This window comes from Sinohyriopsis cumingii, chromosome 7 (assembly GCF_028554795.1).
Source record: "Sinohyriopsis cumingii isolate HCF-2022 chromosome 7, ASM2855479v2, whole genome shotgun sequence".
Taxonomy (NCBI): domain Eukaryota; kingdom Metazoa; phylum Mollusca; class Bivalvia; order Unionida; family Unionidae; genus Sinohyriopsis; species Sinohyriopsis cumingii.
The window spans coordinates 138,338,208-138,352,063 of record NC_142967.1 but is presented as its reverse complement, the minus strand read 5'-3'; the positions used below and the strand labels follow the sequence as shown (position 1 = coordinate 138,352,063).

The following is a 13,856-nucleotide window of genomic DNA, read 5'->3' as shown; positions in this document are numbered from 1 at the left end:
ATATATGCCACTGTGAAGAAAAAATAGTTTCTGCACAATAACAATAATTCTACATCGCATACCTCAACCAATTTTTGTGGATGGCCTGTGGGGTAAGGAAGAATGCTTTTTATATGGTAACTTTAGTTTTGGAACACAACAATTTTGTGCCAAGCTGACTCTTAAGGTATGGATGGAAGGATGCCTATTGACCAAAAGGTCAATTTCAGGATCACAGTGGCTCAAAGGTCAATTTCAGGATCACAGTGGCTCAAAGGTCAATTTCAGGGTCACTGTGGCTCAAAGGTCAATTTCAGGGTCACAGTGGCTCAAGGAGGATAACTTATTTTCTAGAGTAACTTTGTAGATAGCTTTTGCTTGGGGTAAGGAAGAAGCCTTTTGATTTACTGGTCAATAGGTTAAAGATCAAGTTCTTAATCACAGGTAAAGAAAAATCCCATGGGTTTTGGAGTAGCTTTAACAATTTTTCAGTCATATCGCTACTATATCTGCACTGTGGCAGTTTATAGTGATGTCTAGCATTGGGGCATCATTCCGCAGACATGTAGGATGATGTCCCACCCAGTCACATTATCCTGACACTAGGCCAACCAGTCCTAACACTAACGTCTTAATGCTGAGTGCCTAGCGATTTTAATAAGTTTTTAGTATGACACAGCCCTGGTTGGAACCCACATCCAATGCAGGTGCTCTAACCACTAGGCCACTGAAGCGGAACCTGAACCATTAGAGACATGTTGATGAATTTTGATAAGCTTTCGTATCATTATTAGAAATTATGTTGTATAAAAAAGAAATCATAGGTGTCTCCATATTTATTGCAAGCTGTGATCATCTGTCTGTCCATGACAATATTCAGTTGATACCTTCAGAACTGTTAGAGATATCATCATGAACCTTGGCAGGCATTTGTATCATGACAAGTTTTATGTGAACCATTAAGATTCAGCATTGTCAGTTGAATATTTTTAGAGTTATCTCCCCATATTTAAAAATTGTACATATACTTAATTGTCTTTATAACTCTTTCAAGTATATTCATGAAACTTGGTATGTGCTTGTATCGTAATTAGATCATGTGTCTTGTAAAAATATGGACAATATCTGAATGTTATTTTATAAGTTATTAACATTTTTTTTTTATAAATGTGTTTATCCAGCTCTTCTCCCATACACATTTACGTTGGTATCATCCAAAGTGTTTGAGATATCTTCATGAAACTTGGTACACTTTTGTATTATGATGGAATTTATGTTATAGATGAGAATTGGCTTCACCTTGTTATTACTTTTAGAATGGGATATAACATAAGTAGTTGCTTTTCAACAGATGTGGTGATCATGATGAAGTTGTGAAAAATGTGTTTTCATTATGTTGAATATTCTGAATTTGCCAAATTTTAAATGGAATAGGATACCCTATACATTTTAATTGAGCCAACCCTGAAATTAAGACTCATTAACAAACCGTCCAATTTCTACCCATTAATAAACCATCCAATTTCTACAACATTTTGTCCTCTAAAGTCAACTTTGACAAAGTTGCCTAGTACATGTAATGCATGTTCTGTGTGTGTTCTATGTGTGTGTCTGTGTATTAGCATGTGAGGAGTGAATAAAAAACTGAATGTCTTCTGTTTTTGTTGTTGTTGTGGAGTTTAATGCCATTTTTCAGCACACGATAGGTTATGCATGGTGGCCAGTATTAATGGTGGAAGAAGAACCTGGGAAAACCCCAGGAAGAACCACCGACCCACGAGAAGCTACTGGCAAGCTTTCTCACATATCCACATTGGCTAAATCCTAGACTTGAACCCATGCAGACGGAGGTGAGATGGCAGTGATCCATAATGGAGAGTGCTTTAGACCACTCAGCCACTCGAGGCCCCCTGAATGTCTTAATGAAGAAATATAAATATTCCAAATTATTTGTAAAAATCTGTTTGTAAAATGATGTATAATTTAAGACAAAACATATTCATGGTCACAACTGAAATGAAAATTTGGAATTAAAAATCTTTCTCATTCTTATCATATAAATAAATAATTTTCAGATACATGTATACAAGTTTCCCTTAGTCAGCTGATATTTTTTACTTCAAAAGTACACTATTCTCTAAAATAAGCCAAACAAAACAAATGTTTATTAATATGATAAATTGTCTGTTTATGAAGTTTTAGGATATTTTAATAATAGTAATACGACAATAATAAAACATGAACACCTTTGCAGTTTATCCAGTAACACTTAAGTATGGTTTATGTTTAAAATTTTCTTCATCTTAATTGTGCATATTTATCCAAGTCCAAAACATGTCTTTCATATTTTCTAAGATATGGCAGTAAAGTCAAATGTAAAGTTGACAATGCTATATAATTTCTATTACATAGGATAGCAGACTTTGATGATCCAGAGGCAAGAATGTTAGCTGTTTTAGAATGGTACCTTACCTCATTTCATGCTGGCAGACAGGTAAGCATAGACATGATCTTCTTCTTTACCAGAAAATACAAAGTACCATTTAAATGCCCAACTCTGTACGTAGTAGCGGCATCTTGTTTTACTGTTGTCCATTGTACTTGCCATGCTGGACTTAGGATTCATACTGGACTCAGAACTAAGAATTAGTGAGTTCAAATCCCAACATTGGGTCATTGTTAAATGCTGTGTTATTTCCATTGCCAAGGCACATTATCACAATTTCCTTGACACTATATGACCTACTTGTATTGCTATTCTGTAAAACACCAAGGCAAACCAAATGCTGTAGTCCATCTGTCCATCCATGAAGTTAAGTTATACAATTAAGTCTTTTTTTCCAGACACTCTGTGACTGTCATTTGTTTTCCATAAGCACATTTCTAGTTTAGATGCTGTTTTTACTTTGAACAAAATTAAACATGAACATTTTAATATACCTGTGCAAACCTGAAACCAGAATTGACTTTTTCTAAGCTTAAAAATGGATTGTTTACCAGAGAATGAAGGAGTTACCTTCCCACCAGAGGTATTGGATAACGCACAGTAAAAACATATGAAATCTTTATTCATTTTTGTCTGATAATAGTTATGGTTAAAAAGAACACTACATGATTATATTTTTAAATACATATTTGAATTTGCTAAAAACTATTTATTTATAATCAGTTTAAGCTCATAAAAGCACTCATTCATTTGTATAGAGTAGGACTCACGGTACTCGTTCAGTTCCCATAGTAAACCTATGCAAATACCAAGATATTAAAACTTCAATAAATTTAAATTTCCGAGTGCTTATGATCAAAGCTATATTTATCAGTATAGATGCATACTTGATGACAGCATGTGTGTAGAGAAAACTATATGAGATATAGCATTTTCTGTATCTAAATGTGTTAAACGTGCTTTCAATTTTGCTCCATAGACAGATTCTAATTTTAATAAAAAGTTTTCCAACTTGGGTCTGTAAAACAACTGAAATTTCATCAATAAAACAATGTCTGTTTGGAGGAGAGGGTTAAGCATAGCTGCCAACCCTCACGATTTATGAATTTCATGACTTTTTCAGCGATTTACGGATTCAAACCACAAGTAAAAAATTAATGAATTCTCCAATTCTCAATTATTTTAAATCTTTAATAAAATAACCTATTTCCCATTAAGAGCTTGTTGCGATATTGGCAGTTGCTGAAACCGTCCAAGTTTAATTTGGAATATACCAAAAATTGGCAGTCCATTCAGCCATTGTACATTGATATACATCATGCTTTTTGCACAGTGTGCCACAAATTTTAGTATTGGGCATGGTGGCAGAGATGATGTAAGGAAGCACATCGGTTGCAAAAAACATGTAGAGGTTGGGAAAATTAAGAATTCACAGATTTCAGCTCTGGAATATTTTAAGCCATCGATGGAAGACCTACAAGTTACCAACGCTGAAGCATTATTTGTGAGTTTTCTTGTTGAACACAATCTACTTTTATCAGCTGGAGACCATGCTAAACATTTATTCCGACAAATGTTCCCGGACTCGAAGATCGTTTTCAAATATTCCTGTAGCTCCTGTGCCTTCCTCACAGCAACAGTGACAGTCAATGAGTACTTTCTCTCATGAGGAAAAATAAGACTTTAGGGCCTACTTAAGTGCAGAAAATTTGTCAGCAATTTTAGTCACCAAGATCAACCAGCAGGCAAGAAACCTGAACAGTTTTGAAAACAAATTTACGATCAAGCAATGGAGGAAGTTCAAGTCTTCCACAGTATCCTGTCTTGATAAATAACCACAAGAACAAGTGAAGTTTATATATGTAGTGTTTTAGTTTTATATTGCGATCTTGATATAGTGTAGTAATGACATTGTAATTCATGTCCAAATTCACTAATTTTTATCCCTATTTTCACTAATTGTGAGCCTGGAAGGTTGGCAGCTGTGGTTAAGTTACAACTGGATAAGCTCTGAAAAGATTCTTTTTACTAAAATCTTACTTTTGTTATCAACCAATCCTGGCCAGCCAAACCCATATATAATCTATTTTCTGGTCACCTATTTCTAGGCTGGTTCCCATTTTTCCATATAATTTTTACCATGAGTCCTATATCCACCCTTCATTTAACTTACAGACCTATGAATATAGCTGAATAGATAGGTAAACAGTGTGCAGAGAATTGCTTGTGAAAGATTACATTTATGCACATTAAATTACATTGCAAGTTCATGTACACTAAGAATGGCATTGGTGCATTTCAGGCAAAATTTAATTATTTGAACATTGGTCAAGAAAATCTGAAAAAAATATTAAATTAAATCTGTCTTATCAAGAGTTACCTTTTTACTACAGTAAAAACTGTTATGAACAACCTCTGCTATGACCAACCACATTTGTAATGCACGTATCGATTTTATTATATAAAAGGTCTGTTGTGAGCAGCCACCTGCAGAATGTGACCAGCAACCATGATATTTTGGCAAAATATGCATTTCGACACTGCTATGAACGACCACATCGCAAGAAACCGAGATCAACACCACTGACCTTGACTTAATCCTTTGTAATCATGAGAGTTTAGGATACATGTAGTATGCAAACAAAGTGCACATTAAATAACACTACAGTTGAACATATAGCGAGATAAACACCACTAACCATTATTTAATCCTTTGTAACAATGAATGCATAAATAGTAAGGATTGTTCAAATAAGGTATTACAGAAAAAACAAAAATAAAAATAAATTTGCCTAGCTGCCAGTTTTGAGAAATTTACAAGTCCAGCATATGGTGTCATTTGTTAATTGCTGTAAACCAGACTAAAGTACATGTCACTAACCACGATTGTAGTGCTGAAGTCATGTGAATAGCCAGTAAGATTAACCTTTTTTTCATCAAAGGGAGTAATGATGGACAGAAGTAGTCAATTTAGAGTTTTGTATTTTTTCTTTATCTTTTTGAAAACCCACACAACACTGGTAGTCCTAATGTCCCAGTGAGAAATCTTTTGAAAGGGCTTCAGTGTAGGGTTGAGTACATCGTTAGTCTTTCCAGTTGATCTTTAATGCCTGGGGGTGAGTGAGCTCTTTGTCTTTAATACTAGTAAGTGAGAATCATTTCCAAATTTGTTTTTTTTTTTTAAATTTCTTTTGTTACAGTGTTTTACCAAGTCACCATCTGTTTACTCGGGTCCAGATGGTCACAACCTTTGTTTATTGAGCTATAATGCTGGTGATTTAAACTTATCTCAGAATAAATGTATTGTTTCTTGATGAGTTAATTATGTTGTTTGGTTTCATTCATTGGTACATAATATATATTTATTCCACATTTCCCAAAACCTGATCAAAACCGAAATACATCTAGGCATTATTATGTCAACACTAATAACAATGGCAGAACTTCCGATGAAAAAGAGAAAAATTCTAACACTGGAAGAAAGAATTAATGTAATTGAAAGCAGTGAAAAAGGGAAAACTGCTCGCAAAATAGCAGCCAGCTTAAATGTCGGCAAAACGTAAGTTCAGAGTGCTATCAAAGACAAGGAGTCCATTAGAAACAATTGACAGACTGGTGCACAAGCACATAGGAAATATGTCAGTGTACAAAGTACAGTGTATGGGGATCTTGATGAGCGAGTATGGGAAAGGTTTTGTGTTGCAAGGAGTAAAAACATACCAGCAAGTGGAAAGCTGATTCAGGAAAAGGCCATTATTGTCGCAGTAGAACTGAATTATGATGACTTAGCTGCATGAAATGAGACTACCACCCATCACAGAAGAGTATAACTAATGTGATATTTTTTAATGCTGATGAAACAGGACTCTTTTACAGAGGAATACCTGACAGGTCCCTGTTGCAGACATATGATGTTCACATGGGAGGGAAAAAAGCAGAGGAGAAGTTGAGACTATTGCTAGCATGTAGTGTAACTGGAGAAAAACTGAACCTCTTAGTTACAGGCAAATCACGCAAGCCAAGATGTTTTAGGTCATTTAATTTAAGATCCAACAGAAGGGCATCAGACATCTTTTGTAAATGGCCTGTAGCTGTCAACAATAAAATGAAAAGGAAACATTGGAACAATTTAGTTATCGTAAACAGATGCAATGCACATCCAGATGTTCAGTTTAGCTATGTAAAACTGATCTCTCTACCTCCAAATACAACATCTAAACTACAGCCCTGTGATGCAAGGATAATTCAGGCTGTAAAAATGAATTAGCAGAAGAAACTGCTGCGACACATTCTTTCCCAAATGGATGAGTGCTCAACACCAACTGAAATATCTAAGTCTGTCATTGTTCTGGATGCCATTTTATAGATTAAGTCAGAGTGGGATGCTCTGTCAGCATACACCATTAAAAGGTGTTTTGCCAAGTGGGGCTTTTCTGTCAGTGTTGAAGCCATAACACCAGAGAGCAAAGAGAGTTAACAAGACATATAACTATCAATGGAATCTCTTCTCAATGGCATGACATTGGTAGAATATGCCGATACTTCTAATGTTTTCACAGGACCAGACTTGGAGAAGGATATTCTTCAGAAAGGTAAATCGGGCACTTCTCTAAATGTGGACAGTGATAGTGACAATGAGTCATTTGTTGATGAAATTGTGCCTCAGATTATTTCACATTCTACAGTCATAGAACATTTAAAGGAGAATAAAGAATATGCTTTACATCATGGCAATCCCAGACTTTTGCTTCTTTGCTCAGAAATGGAGATAAAGGTTCAGACCAATCATCTGTGTAAAAAATGTCAAAAAAGAAGTATGACAGATTTCATAAAGAAAAGTGATTGTGTAGAATAAAATATATATGTCATAGCTAACTGCAGTTTTTGTTACATTTGAAAAAACTAAAATGTATGGCCATGTGAAGTTATCTTACGGATTGGATAAATATTATCTTAGTTTATTTCACAACTCATATACTGATACATGTACATAGTCATGTGATCTTCAAATAAAAATTTGATTCACGTTGTATGATAGATGTATATAGTTAATTTAAGAGGAATGCATGCAGTATTTAGCAAGATTTAAGAATAAAGGGCATGATACATGTACAGTGAGTATGGGTATTTTTTCTTCTTCAAATATTGCCCCTGGGAACCAGTCCATTTTCACACACCTGTTATGAGAGACCACCTGTCTTGAGAGACCACTTTTGGTTGCTGGAAGGGGCGGTCTCTCGTAACAGGTCTTACTGTATCACCATTTATCTCTCTTCAATTTAAGATTGAATAATATTATCAGCCTTTTCATATTATGCAATAAATGAGTAAAAGGTTAAGATGACCATGTACTACTATAGAAAAAAGGTCCCCAAATGGCTTAGTGGTCTAAAGTGCTCACCATTACGGATAACTGACATCTCACCTCTGTCTGCTTGGGTTCGAGTCTCTAGCTCTGACTATGTGGGTATGTGAAAAAGCTTGCCGGTAGCTTTTTATGGGTCAGTGGTTTTCCGGGGTCTTCCCTGGCTCTTCCTCCACTGGCCGCAATGTATAGTCTATCTTGTGCTGAAAAAAGGTGTTAAACTCTATATTAAACTACAACAACAACTATTACTACAGAAAAGAAGATTTAAATAACAGAAATTACCTTAAAAAACCCAGATCCCAAGTAATTTACAACTAACTTAAAGTAGGCACAAGCCATATAAAATATAAAATAAGTAAGTTCAAAACAGTTGGTGATAAAGATCATATCTGAAGAATAATATTTCAAAACACACCTTGGAAATATTACATTACTTACCATAATTACTCTATAAATGGTAAATTGTAAAAACTTTATATATATATATATATATATATATATATATATATATATATATATATATATATATATATATATATATATATATATGTATATATGACCAGTGTGCAAAACACTCCTCCTAACATAGCCAGAACTATACATTCTACACACTGCACCCCTCCCCTTTGTAGGTAACAGTTCCCATATCTCAAAATGTGTTTAATATCCCATTGAAGGTCACTCTGAGGTATACAATAGTTATTCATTTTGCTTTTTATCCACACATAGAACCATAATTTTGCATTTATAGTAAAGTTAATTGTACATGCATATGAGAATTCACTGTAGGTCTGTTTGTCTCTTTAGGACTCCGGTAGTAATTTAGTTCCTATAGTAAACCTGTTCAAATACTATGAAAATAAAAATTCAATAACTTTAAATTTCTGACTGCTTATGATTAAACCTATATCTGTAAGTATAGACACATCCTTGATGGTGTGTGTGTGAAGAGAAAACCATGAGTCACAGCATTTTCTGGATGTACTTGTGCTTTCATTTCCGCACCAAATGGTCAGGTGCTTATTTCAGAAATGAGTTCTCCAAACTCAAGTCTGTCAAAAGACTGAGATTTCATCAATACATTTTTTGGGCAGTTAAAGCTAATATAAGCTCTCTAAAGATTTTTTTATATACCAAAATCTTACTTCCATTATCAAACAATCTTGACCAGCCAAACCAATATATATACACTGCTTTATGTTTACCCATTTTTAGACTGGTTCACATTCTTCTGTATCATTAGTACCATGAGTCCTGTAATAGTAAAATGCCTACCATGGCCAACAAGTCCTTTGCCAGAAGAAGAGGGAACTCATATAATTCACAAATTGGGAGCTGTGACCCTAGTAATTCTCTAATATCAGAAATTCGCATACTGGGCACAGTTTGCTTAAAACTGTCCATTTTCTTTTAAGAAAACACCTTTTAATTTGTGATATTAATTTGTGAATAAACAAAAAAAATGTGGAATCTCTCTTGTGAAAATAGCAAATGTATATGATTTGTTTATAAATGTTTGCTATATTGCCAAAAAGAATTTTAACTTTCAGGCTTCATCTTTTCTTTTGGCTTCCAAAAATATTTTGAACTGAGTAAATAACAAAATTCAAAAGTTTTTAAACCTGTTCATTTTTATATCATTGGTATCATCTGCAGAAAAATTTTGATTTAATAATAACCATTGATAGTCATTGTACTTTTTAATAATTTCAATATGTATATCTAGCATTATTGTAAAAACATGTTTAGTAATATGTCACAATTACCTTTTCCTACAGAGATCTTTTTGTTTTCAATAGCTGTAATTATTTTGTACTTGACATTGTCTTAATCTGTCAAATTCTAAATGGGAAAGCATTTTCCTTGTAATTTAAAAAAAAATTAAACAGGTTTTTATGTATAGTTTTGTATTAGCATAAACATGTTTATGTTTTAATTTTCTGTAGTTTCGTTTACAATATACTATGGATAATTTGCAAACTAATTCATGAAAAATAATTGCATTAAAAAGTCCTTTTTTTCTGAAGAAATTGCTGTGGTAGTTTGGTTGGTTGAACATCATACTCATAATGCAAAGGTTGCAGGGTCAGGGTCTGTCTAGACCAGCCCATTTTGGCTGCCTCAGTTTGTCTTTAAGAAAGGAATTTAGTTCCCATTTTCTAACCATGATGTGTTGAAAGTGGCAGCAAAGACCAACCAACCAACAACTGATGAAATTATAGGGACTATGGCATATTGGAAAAGAACATGCATAATGTCAAGTAACTCCACCTACATTGACTGTGATAGAGTTCTGCCATAGTTTCTAGTATATGGATGTACATAATGATTTTAGAATCTTCATCTAGCACAGGGACCAGAGACTCTTGGGTTGGGGGTGGGGTCGAGTGAGAGAAAATACAAAAATGATGCTGCTGTTCCTCTGCAGATTTCTACTTAAACAGCCAGGATATTAAACTTTGCATAGGAACATTGTAAATATTACCAGGTAACATTTTCATTTCAGGGTTCTGTAGCAAAGAAACCTTACAATCCCATCATAGGAGAAACATTTCACTGTTCCTGGAAAATTCCTTCAGAAGTAATAGGGTGCACCACTGAGGGACAGTCATCAAAAAAGGAGATTTTACTGATATATTGTGCTGAACAGGTGTCACATCACCCACCAGGTAAAATAGTTTTGCTATAATTAATTTTTGGTGATAATACTGCTTAGGAGTTTGGATCACAGGAGCCATTCTAATCATCTAATCATTTAAGTTTATTTTTCTAAGAGAAAATGACATATTGGCAATTATGAAGTTAGTGCCATATATATATATATATATATATATATATATATAGGCTTGGACAACTATTACTTAGACCTAAAACTCTAAACAAACTAGTGAGTGTTGGGTACAGCAGTTAAAATGTCAAAGAATGGATAGGATTTTCACAACTCAGAAATATTGCTAATTAACCTTAGTGTAAAAGCTAAAACTCATAATGCAGGAAAAAGTTCATATTTGCTGCCACCAGTGCATACACTGTATCCCTTGATCTCTTTCAAGAAAGTATGGTTGTCTCATCTGGGCCACATGTACAATTTCACTCTATCTGCAGCATGTGAATTTTTGTGACTGAGAGTACTTAATTACCTCACTCTGCAGCTTTATGTAGTTGTGTGTATGAGCACTTGACTACATCCCTCAAGATGCAGCATGAGTAGTTGTGTGAATGAGCACTTGACTACATCCCTCAAGTTGCAGCTTTATGTAGTTGTGTGAATGAGCATTTGATTACATCCCTCAAGTTGCAGCATGAGTAGTTGTGTGAATGAGCATTTGATTACATCCCTCAAGTTGCAGCACGAGTAGTTGTGTGAATGAGCATTTGATTACAGCCCTCAGGTTGCAGCATGAATAGTTGTGTTAATGAGAGCATTTGACCACCTCACTCTGACTGCAGCACAAATAGTTTTGTGATTCTGAACACCTGATCAAATCACTTGAGCTGAAGATGGAGTCATGTGAACAAGAGCAGCAACTGATCACCTTTCTGAAGTTGCATCATTAGTAGTACTTTGAATAGGAGCACTTGATCATCTCAGTCCAGCTGCTGCTGTTGTTGTTGTTATTGTTATAGGGTTTAACGCCATTTTTCAACACAAGATAGGCTATACATGGCAGCCAGTATAAATGGTGGAGGAAAACCCTGTAAAGAACAAATGACCCATGAGAAGCTACCAGCAAACTTTCTCACATACCCACATTGGCCGAGCCCGAGACTTGAACCCACGCAGACAGGTGAGATGGCAGTGATCCATAGCAGTGAGCACTTTAGACCACTCGGCCACTTTGGTCCCCCAGTCCAGCTGCAGCATGGGTAGTAGTGTGAATGTGAGTACTTGATCACTCTTGCTGTAGCATGAGTATTACTGTGAATGTGAGTTCTTTATCACCTCACTTTTGCTGCTGCCTGAGTAGTTGTGCTAGTGGGAGCACTTGATCAACTCCAGCAATAGTCTTGAGTGAATGAGAGCTGCATAAGCAGTTGTGTATGAGAGTACTTGATTACCTCAGTCCAGCTGTAGTACAGTGTGACCCCACTATAGCATGCTGTTATAAAAAAAATTCGGACATAACATGTTCGTGTTGTGGCTCCCAGATTTCATATACATGTATTTTTCTCATCCATGAAAAAAAATCTTTCTTAAAAGTACAAGAAAAAAGTAAAAAGTTTATTATCATTTTGGGAAAGAGATCACGTATGAATAAATCAAGACAATCGTTGTGTGGCTTCTGAAATTTTATATGTATTTGTCTTGTACACAAAAAGTAGTTTTTCTTCTTAAAAGTACAAAAAATAATGTGAAAAAAGTTTATTCTGGGATTGCGTACGACTTCGCCATTGTCGCAAACTTTGATTTGTTTACTTATTGACAGCAAAATATACTATCTGGTGATTTTTTTTTATTGGTGACATTGTTGGCTGTTTAAACTTGTATGTACAACTGTTGGTTTGGAGTGGAGAAATTCAGAGGTCCCATGAAAGGAAGCCACAAACTGGATATAAAGTGTACTGAAATTGATCTGTTGTTACATAAACAAATACTTTTTCCATATTGACAAACCATCTTAACAGTGCATTGTTATATCATTATCCACTTATGTTGACATCTAGCATGAGTACTGTATGTTGTGAGATATCCGCTTTTTTGTTATTGACATTTCTGCTAACGGAAATCAACTGGATGAAGCATTATCTCTTAATCTGTCTTTTGTTGCATTTTTGGCTGCTTGCTTGTAATTAATATATTTACAAAGACTGACATTTGTATGTGGATGGTAAGTAAAATTCCTCTTCTTTTCACTCAGAATTAAATCCCTCAGAACACCCACATTTTCTGTAATAATCCTTATAATGAGACTAGAACACATGTGTCTCTGTCATCTGTTGACCCTTTGTTAAATTTCTGATGCATCCATGGAAGGCTACATCACGCTGCTATGACAGATGTTTAAAAAAAAATCCCGTGTCTTACTAATTGGTTTATGCAATAGGCAGGGAGGAGCAGTAGCTAGAATAGACCAAACGATGGCCTATTCCTTTTTAAAAATGTACCCAGATAAAATAGTTTGCTGAAATTTCAAAGGAAACAAATTAACTTTGAAGCACTAATTGTTATGAAAATGTACTAAGCAAATGGAACAAAATCAATCTCAGACATGGAATACATTTATTTGATGTTGCCTCCACAATAAGAAATGACCATTTGTTTGGTTCTCCAAAGCTGTCCTTCAACGGTGACTTGAATAACGCATGCACCCTTCATCAAAGAAAGCCGACCACAATCTTCAAAAAAAACAAAGAACTTTTCATCAAAGGAAGTCAGTACCAAATTTTTAAAAAAGTAATGGAATCTGAGTTAGTTTATGTATTCCAGCATAACTGGAACACTTTAACTGTGAAAGTTTCCATTTTGCAGTGAAAATGTTTATGCCTATGAACGCTACCAACAGTGGCTTAGAATGCAAACTAACTTTTACCAACTTGGGACATACTGAAATATAAATGTGCCTCATCATTCATTACATGATTGTGCTTTGTTTTTCCACTGAATTAAGACCAATATGACCTGTGACAAAATTATTGAATATTTTCAATATTTGTGTGCATATTTTCGATGGAATCACTTGTATTGTGGATTCAATATATATGATGAGATTTGCAGGTAAGTACACGGTGTTGATACTCTATTCATGCTATACATTAGACATGTATATATAAACAGTATTCAGGTATATGAACCAATTCATGGTTCTCCAAATAAAGTAAACTATTATATGTGCCTTCTCTGTTTTCACTACAGGTGTATTCTCATTTAATATGCATCGATTTAAGATGGTAACTGCGCCAATGAAGTACGTATTTTACCACCCACATTTATTGCTATCCCCCCCCCCCCCCATTTTTGGGGGGGTACATGCATCATTTTCTTGAGCTAACTGACTTGGTTGCTTATAACATGGTTAGGTCTATAATATGGCCATGTTATAGCGGGGTCGCACTGTACAAGTA

General features: G+C 34.8%; 1 protein-coding gene across 4 annotated transcripts in view; it reads left to right on the top strand.

Annotated features, from left to right (window-relative positions):
* Positions 1 to 13,856, top strand: part of LOC149796227 (oxysterol-binding protein-related protein 11-like) — a 133,993-nt gene that overhangs the window by 70,303 nt on the left and 49,834 nt on the right. For all 4 annotated transcript variants that reach the window (XR_016422508.1, XM_089966186.1, XM_089966187.1 and 1 more), the window contains 2 exons: positions 2,392 to 2,473; positions 10,300 to 10,462. Coding sequence is in view for 3 of the 4 variants with exons in the window: in XM_089966186.1 (XP_089822312.1) it covers positions 2,392 to 2,473; positions 10,300 to 10,462 (245 nt within the window). In the remaining variant the exon portion in view is untranslated. The remainder of the gene's footprint in view (positions 1 to 2,391; positions 2,474 to 10,299; positions 10,463 to 13,856) is intronic.